The sequence below is a fragment of the Bos grunniens genome, chromosome 1 (genome assembly GCF_055505025.1).
Source record: "Bos grunniens cultivar Pamir isolate PY7600 chromosome 1, Bosgru_T2T1.0, whole genome shotgun sequence".
Classification (NCBI taxonomy): Eukaryota; Metazoa; Chordata; class Mammalia; order Artiodactyla; family Bovidae; genus Bos; species Bos grunniens.
The window spans coordinates 134,847,858-134,873,929 of NC_141165.1; the positions used below are offsets into that span (position 1 = coordinate 134,847,858).

Here is a 26,072-nt window from a genome sequence, read left to right on the forward strand (position 1 = left end):
CCAGATATCTACAAATGTCTTCCTTCATTCATCCAGGTTTCCACCCACATGCCAAGTAATGGAAGGGAAATTTTCTGACTGATCACCCCATTTGCAATAGCCCACACATGTCCACGCTCCCTGTACGTTTACTATGATTTATTCTTCTTCTAAGCACTTAACAGTATCCAATAATATATTTGTTTGTTCTTTATATTTTACTGCCTGTGTCTCCCACTATGATATATGCTCCGTGAGACTTGAGACTTTATCTGCTTTATTCATCCTGAGCATCTAAATATTTCCAAGAACATAACTGACCCTCAATAGTTTTTAATAAATAGAACTTCTTACGTAGAACTTTGGCATTTTTTCCCCTTGGAGGACATTTTTGGGTGACATATACATCATATCCCAGATTTGCAAGAAAGGACCCTTGAAGGTCATCTAGTCTAGTACTGTCCACCATCTCCAATAGGTGGGTGGCCAGTCATTCCCTGAATATAAAAAATCATGGGAAACGTCTGTTTAGTGAACTTGAATATTTTAATATGAAGGTGTAACCACATAGTTAACATCATTGTTAATAAATATTATGTTTTACTTCACGTTACCCCAAATTGCCTATGATAAATATGAATGGACAGCCAATTTAAGTCCTCATTGCACTTTATTAATGTCTACATTCAGGGTTATAAAGGCAAAGATTCTTTGCCTGAATCTTTGCCTGAATAAAATACAACTGAAGCACTGAATAAAATACAACTTGGAACTACTTAAAAATTTTAGTGTTAGGCCTTTTATTTTCTCTTTACTTAAACTTTTTCTATCTTCATTGTAAAGCTATAAACTAAAATAAGAAAATATATTAGTTTATTACTATCTGTGTTAACTTACCATTGCCTAAGTTTCAAAAAAGGGCCATAAATATTTTTAATTTCAGGCTTTTCCATAATTATTTACAGAAGCTTTGAGGAGACTCTGTTGACATATATTTAATTTCAATATTTTTCTGTGCTTTTCTCTTTCATAGCCTGAATCTCAGTTTATTTATATACTTACTTATGGGTTTTTTTTTGTTGTTGTTGTTTTAAAGTCTGTCTCCCCCTAGACTCTAGGCTTCATGAAGTAAGGATTTTCACCTGTATTGTAACAGTACTTTCTGAGCACCTAAGGGAGATACTCAAGTAGATGCTCAATACACATTTATTGAATGAGTGAATGACAGTTTGCTAAAAAATGTACAAACTGCTTTATCAAGTTCATTAAATTCTCTCACAAATTGCTAGGCCACCATTACTAATCAATAAGTTTGAATGAGCCTGAGCAACTTTTATAGGTCAACTCTAGAATAAAAACTTAATAACAGTAAATATACCTACATAGGATTATAGAAAGTATAGGATTATACAATATGGGAGTTTGGGGCTGACATGTACACACTGTTATTTAAAATAGGTAACCAACAAGGACCTACCATATAGCACAGGGAATTCTCCTCTATAACAATCTAAATAGGAAAATAATTTGAAAAAAAAAGATACTAATATATGTATAACTGAGTCACTTTGCCCTGCATCTGAAACTGACACAACAGTGTTAATCAACTACACTTCAATTTAAAATAAAGATTTAAAAAAAGATCAACAGGAAATCCCTCATGCTAAAAAAATTATATCAGTCTTCTCACTGTATACCATTTGTAAAAGAAATACATTTGGGTTCTCACTATTTGTGTTGTATAAGGCTTCTCACTATTTGTAAAAATTGTATAGGGTTTCTCATTATTTGCATTGTATTATTTACAATTATGTAAGTGTTGATAGACCATAAAGTTACATACAATTTTATATATTTATATCCATGTAGCTATAAAGGTTTATTCATAAGTTTATATGTATAAATGTATAGGTGAATAAAATAAGATATATGTAATGTATATATACATATAAAGGGATATAGTATGCACACATGTACATATATATGTGTTAACAGAGGTATTTATAAAGAAGTAATATATGTCATTTTCTTTCTACTTTTGTCTAGAATATCTGTTGCTGAAATAAACATATTTAAAGATAATATAGATAGATACACTATAGGAATCTGAAAGATATTCTGAGAAATTAGACATGATAAAGAAAATTCTTTGTAAAAAATAATAATGCAATATCTAGAATGAATAAGATGTGAATAATATCTAAAGCCTATTGATCTAAAACAAATCTACCACATGAATACATAAATCAGGTTCAATGATAAATATATACTTTCACTTTTCTCAGTATATATCCCTCCTCTCTACTATTTTATTAGTTGTTATTCCTTCTTTAATCAGTTTTTACAGTTGGCCCATGACTTATGAGATAGTATAACAGAATAGCAAACTTTGGACAAGATCTCGCTTTCTGCCTTTGTCATTTATGACATGTATGATTTAGAAGTAATTTTGTTCAAACATATTTCTTCAATGATAAAATAAAAATAATAATATTTCCTACTTACAGTTAGGTAAAGTGCTTAATGTTGTGCTTACTTCCTGGTAAGTGCTCAATTAAATGTAGTGATGATGATGATGTCAATAAGCTTATAGGAAGCTTTTCTTAAGCTACACTTTAAGGTGTTCATGGTTTGTAAATGTATATGGAGCTTCCCGAGTGGCACTAGTGGTAAAGAATCTACCTCAATGCAGGAGACGTAAGAGACATGGGTTAGATCCCTGGGTCAGGAAGATCCGCTGAAAGAGGAAATGACAACCCACTCCAATATTCTTGCCTGGAGAATCTTATGGACAGAGGAGCCTGGTGGGCTACAGTCCATAGGGTTGCAAAGAGTCAGACACGACTGAAGAAGGGACTTAGCACGAACACACTCATGGAATGGTCACTGCTGATTTCATGGTTAAATGGTCACCACCATTTCAATGTGTACAAAGGTGTGAAAGTGTAAATGAGCAGAGCAGCCTATGCTCTCCTTAACTAATTTCCAATGAAGCCATTTAATCACTTCCTAAATTTAAACAATTATAACTTACTTAAAATTTAACATGTATGTCATTTCATATGTGTTACTTTAAATTATAATTCTCTTCTTAAATTGATGTTCTGCCTTCCCAAACATCTCTAATGTTTCTTAGATAGCTTTTTACTCTTAATGCCCAGCATGGTGCTAGGTACTAAATAATTGTTCATTTGTCACAAAAATGTATGCAAGGCTATGGATTTTAAATATATATCTTTTGCTTACTGTAATTTGCAAAAGTTATTTTGGCTTCATAATTTTTCATAATGCTTTGTATAACACTCATAAAAATGGAATGGAATACTAACCCCAGTCGAATCATCTGGTTTTGCTGTGGAATTATTCCAAAAACGATCAAAGTTCCCAAAACTGCTGCTGCGCTGTAAAATAGGAAAGAAAAAGCAAAAGAAACAGGATTTGTGACTTTCATTGATAAAACTGCTAAATATATTAGATTATGGCTTAATAAGCCCAAGTCTCTTGTGAATAGAGGATTAAAAAGACTCTTCTTTCTAGAATATCTAAAGGTGCTGATGGTGTGTTATTAACATTCTAATATTTACAGTTAATAAAGTGTCTTGTATGTTAATGATATAGTGTTAAGCACCTTGTAGAAAATCTATTAAATTATTTTGGACTTATAGTGTTAATTTTGCTTTTAAGAATGACATGTGTTGCTAGACAACCAGACAACTAATAGAAAACAACAAAACAAAAAACCAAAAGCAAGCATTTGAGTAGATTAACCATTGTGCCTCATAAAGAGGCACATAAAGCATTTCCCAATGCTGACCCTTGATAATTTGAAACTCTCTACTAGATATCAGAAAGAGAAGGTAGCATATACACAGACCTATTAATAAATTGAAAAGAGCATTTAGGTATGCACACTTTTAGGTTGGGGGTAAAACTGAATTTTTACACATTTAACATGAAATTACAATGAGACCTCTAGATCCATTTCATTCACTGGTTTTGAGAGAAAGCTCAATATGTTAATAGAAACCTTGTTCTCTTGGATACTTTTTGCCTACAAGGCTAAATTTTTATTCTTATGTAACTCATTCTAGGCAGGTAATTATAAGCAATTCCTGATTACTACAAACTAAATGATTCTTCTAAAGACATTTTTCAAAAATCTTTAGTCATGGAATCAAAAATTGATATTTTCTCACTATTTAATTTTATATATTGTTTGAGATGGTGGATATCGGACATTACAGACTTTATATATGTTCTATCTTAAGAACTTCATTTCATTTCAAGCTTATAATATTTTCAAAATAGGCTGGTGGTACTGAAAAATAACCTGATAATTAGAAAAGTTAAAAATGGGAGTCAGTAATCTGTAAAACTTTGTATGTCCTTTAAAAGTCACACACCGTTTTAGTTCAAGACGGCGTCAAAGGTACTTAGTCCCTGCAAGCACTCTTATTCTCAGATCTTCCTACTAGCTATCTTTAAAACTCCTTGTTTCTCTTTTAAATGAGTTTATATAAAAAGATCCTGGCATGTGACAAGGGGTGAGCTTGATAGACACTGTGACACAGAACACCACCCCAAGGATGAGGGCTGTGTTAGACACAATTAACACCTTTTGCTGACTTGCTACCCTTGCTGAAGAAGCCCTTCAGCTTGTGGCAAGAGGAGAGAAAAAGAAGGACTGCAATTGAAAACTACTCTGGAAAATACAATCTTCTCATGCAGGGCTTACGGACCTAGAATGATTTCTGAGAGCATTAATCACTTCAACTTGCCTAGTAGGCATTTCTGCCAGGTCATCATTGCCCGGAAATCGCGAAAGGGAATTGAGTGTGTTCTTGTTCTGCTTATAAACAATCTGAACACAGGGAAAGCTGTTACTTTTTTATATACTTGAAGCATTCTTATGGCCTATTGGAGCCTGTGCTTAGGGCACTTTTGTAGCCTATAACCAGTCTATGCCCTGCCTATTAAATATTAATGAAGGTTACAATGTGTTATCCACCTCTGGATAATGGGTCAGGTTGCCCAGAGGGGCACAGAATAGGCTCACCTCAGCACTTCTCCACAGTATCTTCTGCCATTAAGTAATCAATAGTCACCACCTTTTAAAATTAATTCTCCCCTCATTATATCAATAGAAGCAGATTGAGAAGTAGTGGTTTTCAGAACTATTACTTTGAGTTTTGTCAGTCATCTCATTACAAATCACTCAACAGATTCAAGCCAGAGGAGTAAAATATCAATCCATGCTAAGAAACCCTTAAGAAGCAAATCTAAGTATTTAAAATAATGTTTTTACAATGTCATTATTCTCTTGTCAGAAAGTGACTTTCTGAGATGGTTTCATAATGTATAGGCTATGGCTTATGATGAAAAAAGACTAATGTCTACTATGAGGTATGGATAATGAACAAATGTGTAATTTCTACTCTTGTTAACTTTCTAATGAAAAGGTGAATCATGTGGAGGTAAGCTGGTTTCATAGATGATAGTCCTTTACCAATGAGAATATATTTCAATACTGATAATTTTGCAGTGTATAATTATAGAGGATTAGACTTGGCAAATATTATTTTGTAACAAAGCTCCCATCAAGACAGAGCTATTATATAAACAAATAGATATCAACAAAAGAGTAACTTAAAAAAGCAATTCGTATTTTAGATAATTATTTGCTTCTGTTGGCATTAGATTATATTTAGTCTTCAACTATAAATCTGTATAGTATTTCCTTATCCAGTTAGATGTGTTTGTAAAATGACACACCTGTGTAAGATAATTTGGAAAAACTAACAAAATTACATGCAATTGACCTTTGACCCAAAATTTCATTTCTAGACAACTATAACAGATACACTTGAATATAAATTGATTTGCACATCCACATTCAATGGAAATTTTTTATAGAAAAGCTATAAACCTCAATGTTCACCAGGAGAGGACTGATTGAATAGTATATGGTAAATTCAAATAATAGAAATGTGTACATCTGCAAAACCCAGAAATATATCTCTTATCTGATGTGAAATGATCCCAGGATATAGTGTGTATGATAAAAGTCAAACATAGAAAAATGTACATAATAAACTGCTTTTTATCTAAGAGTGGAACTACATCTGTATGTTTCAATACAGGCAAATATGTATTTTCTTTCTTAGAGAAATTGGGTAAAATAAGCAAAGAAAAAGAAAAGAGAAAAAACAATTTTCTAAATATGCCTTATTTCATAGATTTGACTTTAAAACTATTTATAAACAAATTTAAATAAAAATAAAGGCAATCCCTAAAAATTCCAAATAAAAATAATTAATCTAATTTTATTTTGAATTCATGGCTTAGAGAGAGGAAATATTTTAAGCAACTAATAAAAAACAGTAATTTGATGGTTTAAAGAACAACAACAAAAATGACAAATTTTAACCAGTTTTCCAATCCCATTTACAACTGCATCCAAGAAAAGTACCTAGGAATCAATCTGACTATGAAGGTAAAAGACATGTACTCAGAAGACTGTTAGACACTCATGAAAGAAACTGAAAAGGACTCTTACAAATAGATATACCATGCTCATCTATTGGAAGAATTAATATTGCAAAAATTACCATATTACCCAAGGCAGTCTGTGAATTCAGTGCAATCCCTATCAAAATATTAAAGGTATTTTTTACAGACCTGCATGAGTTCACAAATAATTCTAAAAATTGCATAGAAACACAAAAGACCTTAAATAGTGACAGCAATCTTGAGAAAGAAGAACAAAATTGGAGTAATCACACTGGCTGATTTGAAACTATACTACACAGCTACAGTAGTCAAAATAGTATGGTATAGACACAAAAACAAGCACATAGATTCATGTAACAGAATAGAGAGCCCAAAGTACACCACACTAAATGGTCAATTCTACAATGAAAGGAGCAAGCATATACAATGAAGAACAGACAGCTACTTCAACAAATGGCATTGGTAAACTGGAAAGCTATATGCGGAAGAATGAATTTGGATTATTTTGTTACAGTGCATAAGAAACTAAACTCAAAACAGATCATAGACTTAGATGTAAGACCTGAAATCTTAAAACTACTAGATGAACTCATAGGCAGTATATTCTTTGACATTGATCTTAGCAACATATTTTTTTGGATATGTCTACTCCTACAAGGGAAACAAAACAAAAATAAATGGGACTACATAAATCTAAAAAGCTTTTTCATAGCAAAGGAAATCATCGACAATACAAAAAGGCTGTATACTGAACAGGAGAAGATATTTGCAAATGACGTATCCAAAAAGTGATTAATATCAGAAATATACAAAGGAGTCATAAAAGTCAGCATCAACTCCCCTCCTAGAAACCCAATTAAAAAAATGGAAAGAGTACCCGAGTAGATATTTTTCCAAAGAAGACATACAGATGGCCAACAGCAGCACATGAAAAGCTTCTCAATATCACTAATCATCAGGGAAATGCAAATCAAAACCATTTGACATTTGATAATGTCACATGACTATTGTCAGAAGACAGCAAATAACAAGTTTGGGCAAAGATGGGGAGAACAGGGAACCATTGTGCACTTTTGGTGGGATTGTAAACCGGTGCAGCCACATTGGAAAACAGTAAGGACGTTCCTCAAAAAATTTAAAAATAAAACTATTATACCATCCAGCAATTTCACTCCTGGGCATTAATCTAAAGTAAACATAAACACTAATTTGAAAAGATACATGTGTCCCTTTGTTCATTGCAGCATTATTTATAATAACCAAGATGTGGAAGTAACGTAAGTATATATTCATATATTAATGGGTAAAGAAGAGGTGGTATACAAATACACACACACACACACACACACACACACACTGAAATAAAAAAGAAGGAAATCTTGCCATCTGCAACAATGTGGATGGACCTAATGGGTATTTTTTAAATTGAAATAAGTCAGACAAAGAAAGACAAATACTGTATGATTTCACTTACATATGGAATCTAAAAATCCAAAACAAATGAACAAACACAACAAAACAGAAATAATCATACATACAAAGAACAAACAGGTGATTTCCAGATGGGTGGGAGTGGAATGATGAGAGAAATAGATGAGGGAGATCAAGCGGTACAGATTTCCAGTTAAAAAAGAAATGAGTGAAATTGTGAAATAGAGGCAATCATTCAATAATAGCGTAGTGTCTTCATATGGTAACAAATGCTAACTAGACAGTGTGTTGATAATGTTGAAATACATAGAAATATTAAATCCAGTTGCTTGGGGCTAGTGCACTGGGATGACCCAGAGGGATGGTATGGGGAGGGAGGAGGGAGGAGGGTTCAGGATGGGGAACACATGTATACCTATGGTGGATTCATTTTGATATTTGGCAAAACTAATACAATTATGTAAAGTTTAAAAATAAAATTAAAAAAAAAAAGAAAGAAATATTAAATCATGTTGTACACCAGGGATTAACATAAAGGTGTAGGCCAATTAGCTTCCCCAGTGGCTCAGGGGTGAAAAAAATCTGCCTGCCGATGCAGGAAATGCAAGAGATGTGGGTTCGATCCCTGAATCAGTAAGATCCCCTTGAGGAGGAATGGCTACCCACTCCAGGATTCTTACCTGAAAAAGGCCATGGACAGAGGAGCCTGATAGGCAACAGTCCATGGAGTCGCAAAGGTGGGACTTGACTGAGCACGCACAAGCATGTAGGTCAATTATACTTCAGAAACTAACTCAGAAAAAGAGATTAGACTGTGGTTACTAGAGGTAGGAGGCGGGGAGACGGGGAACTGCATGAAGGTAGTCAAAAGGCACAAACTTCCAGTTATAAGATAAATAAGTCCTAGGGATGTAACGTACAACATGATAAAAATAACTAACACTGTGGTGTGTTATATACAAAAATTAAGAGTTCTCATCACAAGGAAAATAGTTTTTAAATTTTTGTGTCATATCTGTATGATATGATGAGTCTCACTAAACTTATTGTGATAATCATCTCATGATGTATGTAAGTCAGATCATTATGCTGTGCACTTTAAACTTACACAGTGCTATATGCCAATTATATCTCAATAAAGCTGGAAGGAAAAAAGTTTTTAATTTTAACCTGTTTTCAGTATTCACACCATTATTAATGATATAAGTATATATAAGTGGATATGTTAAGGGATAATGAAAATAATGGTGTTAATGATATTTGAAATCAGACTTCTTAGTCTATATTCTCAAATTTTTAATCTTGTCATACCATAAAGCAGGGAGGCTTTCAAAGACTCTGGGGCCATGCCAAAACAACACAATGGCCATATTAAAAATATTGTCCCTGTGATAAATTGTATCCAAATATGGGACAAGTGGAGTATCAGTAAGAATAATAACTGAAGTACCTTGAAATATATATGTCTGAATTCATGAGTTCATAATGATACTAACTCAAAAGAAAAACACCAGCTGTTACTTTTGAAATGTTGCATCCAGATTATTAAAACTGACAAATAAAAGGAAAGACAAATATTTAATCTGTCCTTCTTGTATGAAACATATTTTAGAGTAACAAGATACTTAATTAGGGAAATTTTTTCTCTCCATGTATATGTGTGTGTATAATCTAGCTAATCAATTAAGTGATGAAATTACAAAAGTACCATTTTGTAAGTCCCTAATGCAATAATGGGACTTCCCAGGTGGAACGTGGTAAAGAATCCACCTGTCAATGCAGGAGACACAAGAGACAAGGGTTCCATCCCTGGGTTGGAAAGATCCCCTGAAGTAGGAAATAGCCATCCACTCCAGTATTCTTGCCTGGAAAATTCCATGGACAGAGGAGCCTGGCAAGCTACAGTCAGTGGGGTCGCAAAGAGTTGGACATGACTGAGCATACACATCAGACAACCTATTTATCTATCCATGCAATAGTATCACTGTAGGAGGAGACAGAAACTAAATACATAGGAAATTTTTAAAAATGAATAAGACAAGTGACTGGGTCTAAAATAATGAAGTGACACTATAGATGGCAGTGCAATAATGGGTCTAGGCAACGATCGTCAGTGGCCACTAAAATCACAAAAGGAATGAACCAGAATATGTGCTTCATCATGGAAGCATCTAATATCATTAATGAAATATTCTTAAAAAAAAAAGTGCAATCACACCAAGCTTCTGGATCTAACTAGCAGGTCACAACAAATAAGATAGAGGAGCATACCAAAGGACACCAACAATATGATGTCAATCAGAAAAGTTTAGGCAATGAGAAAATCTACCGGACAGATAACCCAGTTTCTTCAACCAATCAATAGAAAGAAAGAAAGGAGGAGAAGGAAAGTATAAATTAAGAATGTTTAAGCATTGTATCAACTACGATATAATCCGTGGATTGTGTTTAGATCAAGTAAAGTATTTTAGCAAAAACATCCAGGAGACAACTGAGGAAATTTTTAAATAAGTAACTATATGATGTTATTAAGGAAATTTTTTTTTTGTAATTCAAAATAATCTAGTGAGGGGCAGGAAGTATGTGGGCATAAAGAAGACATGTGACCTCTTGTTATTTAATGATTAATTAGGTGATGCATACATGGGGTAGATTATACTAAACTGTGTTTACATATGCTTCAAATTTTCCAAATAAAATGTTGGGTTAATAAAAGAACCAAAGGTACCTATATAAAAGCCAAAAAATAATTTACAAAGAGTTAATAAGGTGTGGGGATAAGAGGGGCACACGGGAAAATTGTATCTTCCTCTCAATTTGCTGTGAACCCAAAACTGTTCTTTAATAGATAGTCTTAAAAATTAATGGTTGCATAACTTTCTAAGGAACCAATTTTTAAAGATATCATTAACATCGCTTAGGTCATGTTTGTTTAGAGGTATGGACAAATTTAAGAAGAAAATAAAGTTTTGGTTTCTAAATTTATTTTAGTACAACAAATGTTTCAATATAAATGTGTATTGTGTTATCTTTTAAAGACTCTCTGATTACATAGTACAGATTACCCTCTTTCATATAGTCTACTTGGTGTACACAAAAATAGAGATGAATAAGTGGCACTTGGGCTTCTCTGGTGGCTCAGTGATCAAGAATTCACCTGCCAAAAGATGCAGGTTGGATCCCTGGGTCAGAAAGATCCCCTGGAGAAGGAAATGGCAACCCATTTCAGTATTCTTGCCTGGGAAATCATGGACAGAGGAGCCTGGTGGGCTACAGTCCATGACATCTCAAAAGAGTCAGACATGACTTAGTGACTGAACAACAACAAAAAATGGCATTTGGGGTGTTTGAACACATTTTTGTGTTTTGTGTTTGTGTGTGTTCTCACACAATGCAATGAACGATATATAAGAACTTAAGAATAGATTCTTTTTTGTTAGCCTCATTTCTTGTCTTGTTTTGTATAACAATTCTAATCATTATAGAATGTGTCTTCATATGAAGCTTGTAGTATTCTTGAAAATCATAGAGCCCTTCTCAATTAGGAAATTGTCATGGGAACCAGAATTTGCAAAAAAAAATTTTTTTTTCCAATTTTCCATCCTGCTGTACTCTCTATTATATCATTCAATTACAACGTTTTAATCCTGTTTTTTGTTTTCAAAGAAACTTGCTACTAAGCTGGATGAAAAGTATATAAACTTAGCTTGATAGATAGCACTGAATTGGTTTCTTAAAACAATGACCATCCTAAATTTATCAACATGAAGAACAATTAGGGAGTCTGTCTTTTGGAATGTAAGTCAACCTTTTGAACAAAACCAAAAGAACTGAACCCTTATTTTCATTTTTTAAGCACTCTCCAACTTCTGGGATCTTCAAGTAAAATCTTATCTCCAAGATGACTTAATATTTGGGTAAGGCATCAGCGGAAAAGTTTCACAGTCTATTTCAAAGAAAAAATTTGCATATGTGAGTCAGACATCCGCAGCATTTTGAAATACACTGGCAAATAAGAATTACACGCACTGTGCCAATGAGTTCTCACATCATCTAAATATTGCACATAGAGCCTTCATTGGTGATATGCTTTTAAAGTTCAGAATTATGTTTCAGCACGTGCTTGCATGAATATTCTATAATATGCCCAATCTCAATAAGCTTGTCAGCCTTTATCCAAAGGCATTCCAGGATCTAATTGTTCTCACTAATTCAGGTGCTGAGGTCTTTTGAAGAGTGTGAAACAAGTTTAACTCACTTAAAATAATCTGTTAGGATTGCCTCAGTGTTAAATAATTACACTATCATGTGGTGATGATGGAAGACAGTTGTTTGGGTGCCAGGGGCCCGAAGGCTGAAAGACAAGCAGGGTGTGAAACGTGACCTTCAACACTAACATTAACCCCAAGTAAAGGCAACTCAGTGCTCAAATATGTATCAAAGCTCTAAATATTTTTACATCTGGATTCTTAGAACAAAAGTTGGTCTATTTGATCTCTTTGGTTTAGTATCTTTCATTATCAACTGCACAGACCATCTAAAGGAAGTGCAGATTCTGACTCCACCATAGTGTTTTAAAGTTGTGTCAAAATTTCCATGCTAAAGCTTTATTTTCAGAAGTTGATGTGCCGAGAGATGTTTTCAGCAAATTGAAACTACCTCAAAGAAGATTACCGAAAGGAAACTATAAAAACAAACAAAAAAAATCATTGTAGAATGAGCCATACCTGTAAAAGTGGTTATCATAACAGTCTATTTAATGTAACAAAAACAAGTTTCATAAATAAAAAGAACTCAAACTTTCAGAATTCTCAATCATACCCCTGCATTACTTATTGCCATATCTCATGATTTGCATTGGATACATTGACTGTAAGTTATGCTGCACTTTTAGGAATTGAATAAAAATTAAGATACTCTTTTGTCAGAAAGGAATTCTTAAATAATATTGATATGTCTTAAATGACTTTTCAGGTAAAAAGCATAACACAACAAAAGTTGTCACTTCACATTACCAACTCTTTTAAAACCATATAGAATACAAAGGAAATGGAAAACTTTAAAAAATGTGACCATGATCAGGTTATCTTAAATGTCTCAGCTCCTCATTTTTCCTACTGTAAAACTTCTGCTTGACTTACTCACTCCTACATCATTATTATAGAACTTATTTTCTATTCCTTCTCTCTTTCTAACTGCTAAACCCATAAACAAGTACACTAAATGGTCCCTATTGACCCCCCCCCCACCTCGAGAATTGTTTCATTATGACCCTTCTTGGAAATCAATTTCCCTAGGGTATCCACTTGTGCAGCTGCTGTAGTTTACAGTAGCTTCTCTGCCTGTCTTCAGGCTGGAAGGCATATGTGTGAACAAAAATCTCTCTCTACTTATGTCCTCTTACCCCTGAGAATCTGTGTTGATTCTGCCTTCTGAACCTTGCACCTAGACTGTTGGAAACCCATATTTGCTCATTCCTCTCTTTGGGGAGTTTGGCCAAATAATGCAAAATAATGTAAGATACCACACACACGTTCTTTCAGCCTCCACATCTGCTCAATTCTTTCCCCAAATCTCTGTTGTAGGCATTTATTCTCATTGTTGTTGTTCAGTCATTGAGTGGTGTCCAATTCTTTGCCACCCTATGGACTGAAGCATGCCAGACTTCCCTGTCCTTTACCATCTCCCAGAATTTGCTCAAACTCATGTCCATTGAGTCAGTGATGCCATCCAACCCTCTCATCTTCTGTCCCTCCCTTCTCCTCCTGCCCTCAATCTTTCCCAGCATCAGGATCTTTTCCAATGTGTCGGCTCTTCACATCAGGTGGCCAAAGTATTGGAGTTTCAGCTCCAGCATCCTTCCAATGAAAATTTAGAGTTGATTTCCTTTACCATTGACTGTTTTGACTTGCGTTTGTGGGTGTGCATTCTAAGTTGCTTCAGTCATGTCTGACTGTTTGCGACTCTATGGACTGTAGCCTGCCAGGCTCCTCTGTCCATGGGATTCTCCAGGCAAGAATACTGGAGTGTGTTGCCATGTCCTCCTCCAGGGGATCGTCCAGATCCAGAGATTGTACTCACATCTCTTATATCTCCTGCATTGGCAGGCAGGTTCTTTACTACTAGCACCATCTGCCACCATACAAATATGTCATTTCTGCATCAACGAAATAGCTTTCAGCCCCTTAGTCCCAACTCTTGACTCTCCAATCACCTAAAATCATACCACTGGACTCCTAAAGTACCAGTTCTTATCATTCCATTCTTCTCAAAAAGTAAAGCTTGCTCCACATTGTTATGATGGCCACTGAGAGCTTGCTTTATGCCAAGTGATTTATCCATAATCATTTCATTAAACAAATACAACTCTCCTTTGAGGTAGTTCTTGATTTTTCCAGTTTACAGATAAGAAAACTGAAGCTCAGAGAGTTTAAGTGACACTTCTTTAGTTATCACGAAGCCCTAACTTAGCATGTTGTACACTCATGATTCCTCATGGGATCAGGCAATGCTAGGCAATCTGATTAAGCAGAACTGACACTCCTTGCTGGCCAATGTGGACACATTCAATTATGTTTCTAAGCTGTTTCTCATGCTATTTTTCTCTCAAGGAATGTTCTTCTACTTTTCTTCCTCCTACTCAAATCCAGCCCATTCTTCAAGATCTCAATCAAGTCACACCTTCTCTATGAGACCACTTACCAACCTGCATCATTTTAGCACACACTGATTGCCCCTGGTCTTAAGTGATGTAGGACTGAAAGAGAAAATCCTACAGTTGGGAGGCTTGAGAAAACCACAGCAGATGAGAAATTTCACACGTTTCTCTTCAAGTTAAATGACAAAAACCATACATTTCCCAGTTATACAAAAGCAAAGTATAACATGTTATAGTCAAAGAAAATGACTTGCTGATGTTTAATTAAATAGCATAATGTTTCTACATTATGAAATTTGGTGTAAATATACTAAGTGGCTTCTATGGCTAATCTTTGTGCTTAGAGTCAGGGTTGTTTGTATGAAAGAGTTAAGAATCTCTCCTGGAAGAATTTACACTCTATTGGTGGTATCAATTGATTTCTATTGAAAAGAACTAAACAGAGCCATTTTCAAATGAATGCCATACAAATATAGAAGCAATTCCTAAAAGCAGATTATATTTACACACACAATAAATTAATAATGTATACTAGATGTCATCTTGGAAATTTATATTCATCATTATTTATATTTGCACTGACTACTTAATATGCAAAAGGCATTTTGTACGCATAAGTCTATACCTATATTATTGATAGTCTAAAAACAAGATACATTAACATGATCTCAGATTTTGGACATGAAATTAGCTGAAATCAATACAATTTGAGTTTGCTTAAACATCTTCATATATTATTTACTCTAAGAGATTGTATAGTTATTGCCTAAGGAACAATTTAGACATTGTCAAGTCTGAAGAAAATAATTGCTAAAATGAAGATAAAGTATTAGAACACATTGAACCACACACTGTGTTAAAAGGAGCAAAGGATGACAAACAATATGTCTAATATGTCTGAACTCTTCACTTGAACATAGTCACTTGGGGACATTAGAAAGGTGTTGTATGTTCACAAGAATGCATCACTAGGATTCCCCATTTTCTGGGTGGACTATCTTTCCAAACCAAAATTGGCAGGAAGTTTTTTTGCAGCAGCATGGATGGTTTGTTAGGACCTTCATGGAGAAGGCTATGTTGAGAAGCATTCTGAAGCTATTTTCAGGCTTGGAATTAGAGGTCATGATAACCGTGTCTACCAGGTTTACAGAAGATGGTATGTGCTTTAGGGAAGATGGTGGGAAAAGGATGAGGAGTTACAGGTAATATATTTTATGTATTTATCATCCCTACTTAGTGATAAGTGTTTTCTGTGTGAGAAAATTTCCATTACTAGTTTTGTTTTCTAGGCACCTTGATAGAATAGGGTGTAAAAAAATTGATTCAAATTTTCCAGTTATAAGAAAGATGTAAAATCCTCCCATAAATTTAGAAATTAACTTTCTATTGTGTACACATTATATTTTTCTACTTATAGACAAATATTAAATAATATTTTAACTATGGTCACTTCATTGTCAGTTATTTTAATCTTATAATCTTTGAAAGCAAATAAATAATTTTGCATAAATAATTATCCAGAGTAGTATACAGCTAACAAAGAAGATAATATTGAATATCATGGTTAAAGAATCCAACAGTTATTTAGGAGAAGAATAACTTTGAAGTAATAATTAGGAAAAGCCTTATTATATTGATCATAATCTTAATGATAAAATATACTAATCTACTCTTTGTTTTACCTACCAATGAAATGATATCGTGTATATTATGCATAGTATCATTAATCTAGAAGACAAACTATTGAAAACATAAAAGTTATGCTTATTCAACTTTATCATCAAAGAAATTTTTAAAAAGCAAGATAACTTTTTATTAGCTAAATTAAACTGAATATTCTCTTTCAAGGATTTAGATTTAAATCTTTTTCCTTTTCAGTAATCCGAGAAAAGGTTGTGAAAAATTTTACTAGTTAACATGTGGTGGAAGAATGTATAGTACCTTTAAGTCCATTAAGATATTTATTAACATATTTAACAGTTGACTATGTTGACCCAAACTTGAGGTTCCTGAGAAATTTTCTAACCAAATTTACTAGCCAAATGTTTTTGCCACTAAATCCAATTACTTCACTTTTTAAAATAAAATAAAATCATCACAAAGAGGCAAACAGTCATAGTACCCATTGCTTTAAATTCACAGTTAAATAAAAGTGTAAAAATTAAGCTGGGAAAATAGAATCCATTCAATAAACTTTCCCATCAAATTCTCTGGAACAAAAACTCTCCTTTACCTCCATTAGCCTTCAGTTTCCACCACATTCACTTGGCCTCTGGGTACATAATAACCTTTCTAAAGTTCTCCCCAGGAGATATTTTAGTCATGCAGGGATCTCCTTGAACACAAGTAATGACAAACAATAAGCTAATTCTCGAAAAGTTTTTTTTTTTTTAAGTCATTTTTACTACTTTTAAATGAGTGTGTTTGATGCATGATTTTGGTCCCCCTGATTAATGGTCACCGCCAGCCCAGCTTCTGGAGTTGTAATGTTTCTGTGAGCTTCCCTCCAGCAGAGCTCGACCATTAATCCAGTGGCATATGTCAGCCCAGCAGAGCAAGGTCACTCTTCTGCTTCAAGGGGAACCTTTTTAGAAATAATAAAACTGACAGAAAGTTCTTTTTTGCATGCTTTATGCCACCTGAGGTTGAGTGCTGCAGTTAATATCATAAAGCTTATAAACATTCCCATCTCAGGCAGCACCTGCTGACACTATGCTTAGGGATTTAAACGTTTTTTTCTTAGTAAGAACAGACATGTTTATGTGGGGCAAATATACAGTGTGTAATCCCAAACAGGAAAAGAATAGGTAGAAAAAAATAGCTGTAAGTTCATGCTAGGATATTTAGAAGAGACATTTAGGTTCTATAACTTCTTCACTGTCGATTACATTTATTTCCCTTTCATCATATTTGGATTTGGCTATAAAAATATTTCAGTCTACTAAGAGATAAATAGTGGTGTTGGAAAGTCATAGTACTGGCAGAAAGGAACTCAGTACATGATAATTCCTAAACCTACACTATGTGTTCTGATAACTGCAAAACATCTATCTTTGAAAGAATTTTATTTTAAAAATTGTTACCCTTTGTTTCATTGGTAGTGGGTACATTAAAATTGGTAAATAATTATAGTGAGATATTTGTAGTCTTAAAGTAGATGGCGTGAAACTTGTAGACAGCTTAGTTTAGAAAAGATGATGACTAAATAACAGATAAAAATATAAATAATATAAGCATTACAACCTTTATATATTGAGTTATTTCTCTATTACTCGTAATTAAAAAAATCAAAGTTACTCAGTAAAACCATGTGGTATTCAGAAAAAAAATTTAATATCCAGACTAATGTCATATCACTATGTACTGTTATACTGCTAAAGGTAAATCTGTCTTGAATCTTATTCCAGGAATTTAAATTGTTAAAATTATGAAATGTATAGAAAAGAAATTTCATTATTTAGTTGTCTTTATTTTATGTATATAGAGAAAAGGTGGGGCCAGTTGGCAACTTAGGCCAGCCTTTCCAAGAAGCCAGTGCCTTGGTTTGGTCCCCATGGCCAATGTCAAACTGTCACATTGACAGGTACAAGAACTTCAAGCTTTCAAAAATAAATGACTGAGGGGTTGCGGGGTACTTACTCATAAACTAAACTGATAGGATACTAAAATTAGCAATATCAGGAGTTGATTAGTTATGAGAAATTCAACTGCCAAGAGAAATGCATATTCTTGTTGACTAATCAAAGAGTTGTCACCCCTAGAGACGTGGAACACAAAACCATTGTTGGAAGTTTGTTTGATTAGTATAGCAGAGACAAAGAAAAGTTGTATTCGGTTGTATTAAGGGCTAGAGACACAAAGTTATAATAGCCTGAAATATATAGTTCACCCAAGTGAGCAAGTCTGCTGAGCCTAATGGAATATTTGCTTCTGCTGATATGCATTATTCTGCAGACTCAATGGTAAATTCTATTCTCCCACTCCTTTCTAAGCACCCTGGAAGCAACACTCTTTGCAAATGTTTCTTCCCCCGCTTCAGACAGATTACAGCTTTTGATTACTGTTTTGTCTCATTACATTCTGATTCTAAGAATGGTTACTTTGTTTTATGTGGGTGTTGCCCACATCTTTACCAGTGACCCATTTGCACACTATGTCTTGAAGTAGAGTACTACTTTACATGACTCATATTATCCATTAGTCATTTCACAAGTATTGTGCATATATTGAGAAATCATGACTATATTCCATATTATAAATATTTTTGATGGTAATCAAAGTATAACAGAAAGCACATGGAGTCTGAAAGTTAGATAGAGTTCAACACCCTTTGTTCCTCAACAGAAATTGCAGAGCTACACGTATGGATAAGATACATTCCTTGTTCTTATCCATTTGGTAAGATGGTAACTCCATTTGGGAGGACATATTAGAATAAACTATGGTAAAAGAAACAATAGTGGAACGAGTTCTATTAAACTAGAAAGGAGGGAGAGATTATTAATCAAACATGAACATTATGCTAGGAAATTTACACATGGTAATTTATTTAATTTTCTTATCAATCTTTTGTGATGTGCTTTAACACCCCCTCTTCTTCAGATAAGCACATAAAGCCCAAAAGATGTTTAGTAAAATGTTCAACATCCCATAGTTAAATAGTACCTCAACCCTGATCTAAAAGACTTTAGTTCATATTCCCCCCTGCTCTGCCAGAATGCTCTCTTTATGTACTGCCTTGGGTTAACTCTTGGAGGCTTCCTTGAGGGAAGGTATTAAAATAGAGATTTAAGTTCATGAGTTGCGATGAACAAAGGCATTCTAGGCTAAGGAAAGCACAAACAGGAAAGTATAAGAGTGTTCAGAGCCTTTCAAAGATGAGATCTGGATATACAAAGAGAGACACAAGGTTATGTACACAGAGGGACTGAAGGGGAAGCAAGTAGTGGCCAACTGCTGGCCTAAAAGAAGCCTAGAACAGATTCTTCCCTTATGACCCTCAAAGAAAACCAGTTCTGCCTCACCTTGATCTTGAACTTTGAACCACCAAAACTGTGAGAAAATAAATGGCTGTTCTCTAAGCCACCTAGCCTACGGTATTTTATTATGGAAGCCTTAGAAAACTAACACAAACCAGGTGAAAACTTCCAAAGCTTTTTAAATGAGGGGAGAAATGGGACATGACCAGCTGTGTTGACAAATGGCTATCTTTAGAAGAATCACCACCAGACAACTTAAAACTCTCTTCTATTCTTATTAATCAGTTCTTAATGGAGGACGTTTTTGTTCTCTCCTAAGAAGCTAATTAAAAATGTCTTGTTTCTAAAAGTTCACCTAAATCCTTAACACTGGAAAGAAAGAGAAATGAATCAGTTTGGGAATGCTAAATTTGGAAACTTAGATATTTGGAGCATGAGCTTAATTCCATTGTAACACACACGCACACACACACATTGCACACACACACCGTCTTCAGGGATAATGAAGCCATTTGTCTCCTTAGCAAGGCAAAGAAAGATTAAAGAGATAAGTGTTTCATTAAATTGATTTTTAGCAAATCCAGTGCACTGGTAGTCAAGGTAATGACTTTGTACCTTCCTGTAGGATATAATGGAGAAGGCAATGGCACCCCACTCCAGTACTCTTGCCTGGAAAATCCCACGGACAGAGGAGCCTGGTGGGCTGCAGTCCATGGGGTCGAGAAGAGTTGGACACGACTGAATGACTTCACTTTCACTTTTCACTTTCATGCATTGGAAAAGGAAATGGCAGCCCACTCCAGTGTTCTGGCCTGGAGAATCCCAGGGACGGGGGAGCCTGGTAGGCTGCCGTCTCTGGGGTCACACAGAGTCGGACATGACTGAAGTGACAGCAGCAGCAGTAGGATATAATACCTATATTTCCAAAGGGAGTCTACACTTCCATCATTTCTCTCAACCATTTATTTCCAGAACTTTCTATATACCATCTGGGCACAGTGGGTTTTTTCAAGGATAGCCAGTCTATTTGTTACTCAACCTCTGCTACTTGCCTGCATAAAACTTGATTACAGATTCATATTCAATAAAATGGGAAGGCTAGAGTGAATTGATACTTTGTTTGAAGATAATTTTTCAAGCCTAAAATTATTTACCACTTTCAAACAATTAAACAAGGTGAGATAAGCAAATTATTAGTTCTTCTATTCTGATTCAAGGTGCCCTAGAAAGGAAAATCAAATCTAACAGAAAATTGTGTTTTGAGGAAAGATGTAGAAACTTTTGAGAAGTAGGATATCCATATGGGCCTAAGTGTCTGGTGGCTATGAAGAGAGGGATAAGGGCATTTCTCCTTGATGTGTCAACACAAGCTAGAAGCAAGAATGGGGCAGGACAGTGGCAGCCTTTCTGTTTACTACCATTAGAGCCCATGTGTAAGTTCATTTTTTATACCTCCAAAAGTTTACAGTATGTACATATAGATCTCCAATTCAACATCTTCTCAACACCCAGCCTGCCACTTCTCTTGTGTGAGTCACCATTATCCTTTCCTGATTTCTGTAAAAACTTCCTAAAGAGTCTCTTTTCCCTGCTTCCTCCCTCCCTTTCTTCAGTGTATGTGAGACACAAAAGCAAGAATCGGCCCACTAACGTGTAAGCCAGATTTTTCTCTGTCCTTCTCAAAATCTTTTAATACCAGCTAAAACCCTTATAATGACCAAGAGGACCCTCTACATCCAACTCTTTGTGACGCCTCTTCCCTTTGTATATTCTGATTTATTGTTTCTCAGATACACCGGGGACACTCACCCCCACCTTCAGAATTTTGATCTTGCTCTTCCTGTGGCCTAGAATAAGATTTCCTTATTCAGTGTCATGGCCAGCTCTTCATTTCCTTCATTTCCTTTTCAGATGTCCCACTTTCAGCAAGTCTTCCCTAGTCCCAAATATTTCATATTCTTCCTTCTCTTCTTAGCACTTATCATTACTTAGCACACTTTGTATTTAACATATTTATCTCATTTGTTGTCTGTCATCTCTAATAAATATAAATCCTATGAGGACATGAATCTTTGTTTTAGTCACCACTGTATTCCCAAACACTCAATAGATATTTACAGCTTTGAAAAATGAATGAAAGAAAGAAAAAATGAATTAAGTTCTAAGTCTTTTGAAGAGATTAGTAGGAAAAAATATCTCCAGATTGGAAAACCTTAAACATTCTTGATGGCACATTCCACATTAGGTAAATCAGAATATTTGAAGATGGAACCCAATAATCGGTATTTCTTAAAACTCTTCAGTGATTTAAATGGGCAACCTAGGCTAAAAGCCATCAGTATAGACATCATTTCCAAACTTTAAAGATCTTACAGAACTTCTGGTTATCTCACTACAATGTATATTCTGATTTAATAGGCTTGGGGTAGGCCAGACAGTGTTTTTCTAACAAACTTCTAGAATGCCAATATTGCTGGTCTGTAGGACCAAAATCAGTGGCAAGTACTTAGAATCACCTTCAACCCAATCTTGGTGGCTCAGTGATACTTTTTACCATGGTCTATCCTCTCTCTTCTGATTTATGCTATTTGTTTTTAGGTTTGCATTATAATTTACTTTAAATATTAATTAGAAAACAAATATGGCATAAATACTAACTAAATACATAAGTGAAGAGAACATTTTGAGAGATTTTTTAGTGGCACAGAGAAATAATAACCAAAAGTAAAAATAAACATTTATTTATACCCACCATTTTTTAATGGAATAAATGGATTTAAAGTATTACCTACATCGTATATTGCATACCTTACTTGGAATCACGTTCTTTCAAAATCCAAAATGTTTAACTGAAAATGCATAAATTAAAATCTGAAAATTATACTTCAGATGCTGATGCAAAAAGAAGTGCATGCATGCTGAGTCACTTCAGTAATATCTGACTCTTTGCAACCCTATGGACCAACCCTATGGACTGTAGCCGCCAGGCTCCTCTGTCCATGGGATTCCCTAGGCAAGAATACTGGAGTGGGTTGCCATTTCCTCCTCCAGGGTATCTTCCCCATCAGGGATCAAACTCATGTCTCTCAATGTCTTTTGCATTGTGAGGTGGGTTCTTTACCACCAAGGCCAATTGGAAAGCTGCAAAAATAAGGAGCAAATGGGAAACCCCCAGATTTAGAAGAAAAAAGTTGTCTTGTATACTCTCAAATCAACTTTTTTTTTTTTTTTTTGCCAGCTATGCTATCCTGGGCAAAATTTTTCATATCTACAGGGCTGTTTTCTTTTCTGTAAATTGGAGGTTAGGGGAAGGAGTTCCATAAGCCCCTTGTGTAATTACTTGGTCTAAAGTAAGCACCAGTTCAAATAAACACTTCACCTTTTTTCTTATACTTGGTTAGAAAAGAGTTAAAATATATCTTAACAGTCTTGATAGGAAAAGCAATGAAGAAAGCTCTTTAATGCCACAACTATGTGTCATCCTTGTCTAGGAGCATAAATTTGCACAGCGGGCAGTGCGGTGAAAACAACTCATAATCAACTCATCACCTCTCATCATTGCTAGGATCAAATGCAAATGGGAAAGAATGCCACTTCAGTCATTGCTAGTGAAAATTAGCATCTGTGACACTAATGGTGTCTCATTTAGTATGCACTTTAGATTTTAAAAAATGGTGAAAAAAAAATAAATAAATAAAAGCGCTATTTCCAGAACTGCCATTATTCCAAAGTTTTCCTTTAAAATAACAGCGGTATTTGAATCTCCTTTACTAAAAGAAAAACCTCAGTTAAAATTTATTAACACAGATCATTAATCCCAGCCAAATAGAGGTCAACTTGTTCTAATTACAGTGTCAGAGCCTCTGTGGGGTCTACTCCTTCTCTATTTTCAAAGTTTCTACCATATTTCCTGACCTGGAACAGTGGTCTACTTGTTAGGTAACAATGGGACACTCTAGGGATTCTTGCACAACATATTGGAGTCTTTCTTAAAACTTAAATAAAACTTAGAAATGAATTACATGTATTTACACACAGACATACAAACTTTCTTATGTACACACTAATAGACTTGCAAACAAGAATAATGAAAATACATAGTACTGGTCAGTTTTCATATTTGAACCAGGTTGCATATAGGAAATCAAGAAAATTCATTCCTTTTACAAATACTTATTAAGAGCGTACTTCATTGAAGGTATTATACTAGATTTAGGAGGGAAATACATGCTTTTACTTATCTCAATACTAGATCATGATATTTTTGACAATCTGAGCACTTGAATACTAGCAAAGTTGTTCTTATTGTTATTTTACAATTTAAAGTTTTAAAGCTTGGGTGGGCATCTGGAGGGATTTGACAAGTGGAATTCTTGCATTTAATTAGAGACAGGAATGGAGAACCTCTAAATTCCTTTCCAACTTACAGAAGCTCTTAAAGATACATTGTCCTAGCTTTCCTTAAAATTCAGCTGGTAACTAAGACAGAAACATTAATAATATCTACAGTCTCTAAGCTTGTAATTGTGGCATAATAATGAAGGAGTACCAGAAACTGACATATGTATTTCACACTACACAGTTTTGCTTTTTTCTGTGTATATTTGTGTTACGTTTATTAACCTTCTCTACCCCTTCTCATCTACAAGGCTAAAAAGAGATATTCTGTCACAGAAATGTTACAAATATTAAATAAACATACAAAAAGTTCTAAACACTGGTATGTAATAACCCCATAATAAATATAGCAAACTAGCACAGTTCAGTTAGAAAAAATAGTTAAGGAAAATCTCATTCTATAATTTAAGCATTTATAGAGTGTAATGAGATCATGAGCTTCCCTGATAGCTCAGTAGGTAAAGAATCCGCTTGCAATGCAGGAGACCCTGGTTTGATTCCTGGGTCAGGAAGAGCCACTGGAGAAGGGATAGGCTACACACTCCAGTATTCTTGGGCTTCCCTAGTGGCTCAGCTGGTAAAGAATCCGCCTGGAATGTGGGAGACCTGGGTTTGATCCCTGGGTTGGGAAGATCCCCTGGAGAAAGGAAAAGCTACCCACTCCAGTATTGTGGCCTGGAGAATTGCATGGACTGTATAATCCATGGAATCATAAAGAGTCAGACAAGACTGAGTGACTTTCACTTCACTGAGATCATATATTTTGAACTCTGAGTCCTAGATGTGCTTAAATTTTTTTACATCACAATAAATAGTAGATACTAGTGATGAGAAGGTAAAAACAAAATTAAAAAAGGAAAGTACAGTACCTATCTAATATGTTAAGCAAGGCTATTATGGACTGACTAATCTAAATGTAGAATACTCAATCATTTATCAAGAAGAAATTTATCAAATGTCTTTCTTAATTTGTACTTACTTAGGCCCCATAACGGAGAAGGCAATGGCACCCCACTCCAGTACTCTTGCTTGGAAAATCCCATGCACGGAGGAGCCTGGTAGGCTGCAGTCCATGGGGTCGCTAAGAGTCAGGCACGACTGAGCGACTTCACTTTCACTTTTCACTTTCATGCATTGGAGAAGGAAATGGCAACCCACTCCAGTGTTCTTGCCTGGAGAATCCCAGGGACAGAGGAGCCTGGTGGGCTGCCGTCCAAGGGGTCACACAGAGTCAGACACGACTGAAGCGACTTAGCAGCAGCATGCCCCATAAAGAGTTCCCTTGAAGTAGGAAATGGTACCACTCCAATATTCTTGCCTGGAAAATTCCATGGACAGAGGAGCCTTGCAGGCTATAGTCCATGGAATCACAAAGAGTCAGACGAGACTGAGTAACTGAACGCACACGCTCGCGCGCACACACGCACATGCACAAAGAGACTTGTGAGACATGAATTATAACAGACATGAATTATAACATGAACTATAACAATTATGGAATATTTCTGGTTTCTCCTTCTTAACCTACAATATGAATCTGTTATAATACATGTGAATGCAATTGGTCCTATTTATGAACTATTTGAAGAAAGGAGTCCATACCAAAACTGGAGAAATAGAGAAATAAAGGATGAAAAAGAAGACATACTAATCAATTATAGATGGTAAAACTGTACTTTGATATGTTTTGATTTTTTTTGATATATGGACATTGATAAGTCTCATAAGAAAATAATAAATTATTTTGTATCAGTTCAGTTCAGTTCAGTTCAGTCACTCAGTCGTGTCAGACTCTTTGCGACCCCATGTATCGCAGCACGCCAGGCCTCCCTGTCCATCACCATCTCCTGGAGTTCACTCAAACTCACATCCATTGAGTCGGTGATGCCATCCAGCCATCTCATCCTCTGTCGTCCCCTTCTCCTCCTGCCCCCAATCCCTCCCAGCATCAGAGTCTTTTCCAGTGAGTCAACTCTTCACACGAGGTAGCCAAAGTACTAGAGTTTCAGCTTTAGCATCATTCCCTCCAAAGAATACCCAGGGCTGATCTCCTTCAGAATGGACTGGTTGGATCTCCTTGCAGTCTAACGGACTCTCAGGAGTCTTCTCCAATACCA

The 26,072-nt window shown here is 35.0% G+C and overlaps 1 protein-coding gene across 7 annotated transcripts in view; it reads right to left on the minus strand.

Moving 5' to 3' along the window:
* SAMSN1 (SAM domain, SH3 domain and nuclear localization signals 1) overlaps window positions 1-26,072 on the minus strand; it is a 179,711-nt gene that overhangs the window by 30,499 nt on the left and 123,140 nt on the right. For all 7 annotated transcript variants that reach the window (XM_086411797.1, XM_086411776.1, XM_086411765.1 and 4 more), the window contains one exon: window positions 3,309-3,380. In XM_086411797.1, coding sequence (XP_086267923.1) covers window positions 3,309-3,380 — 72 coding nt within the window. The remainder of the gene's footprint in view (window positions 1-3,308; window positions 3,381-26,072) is intronic.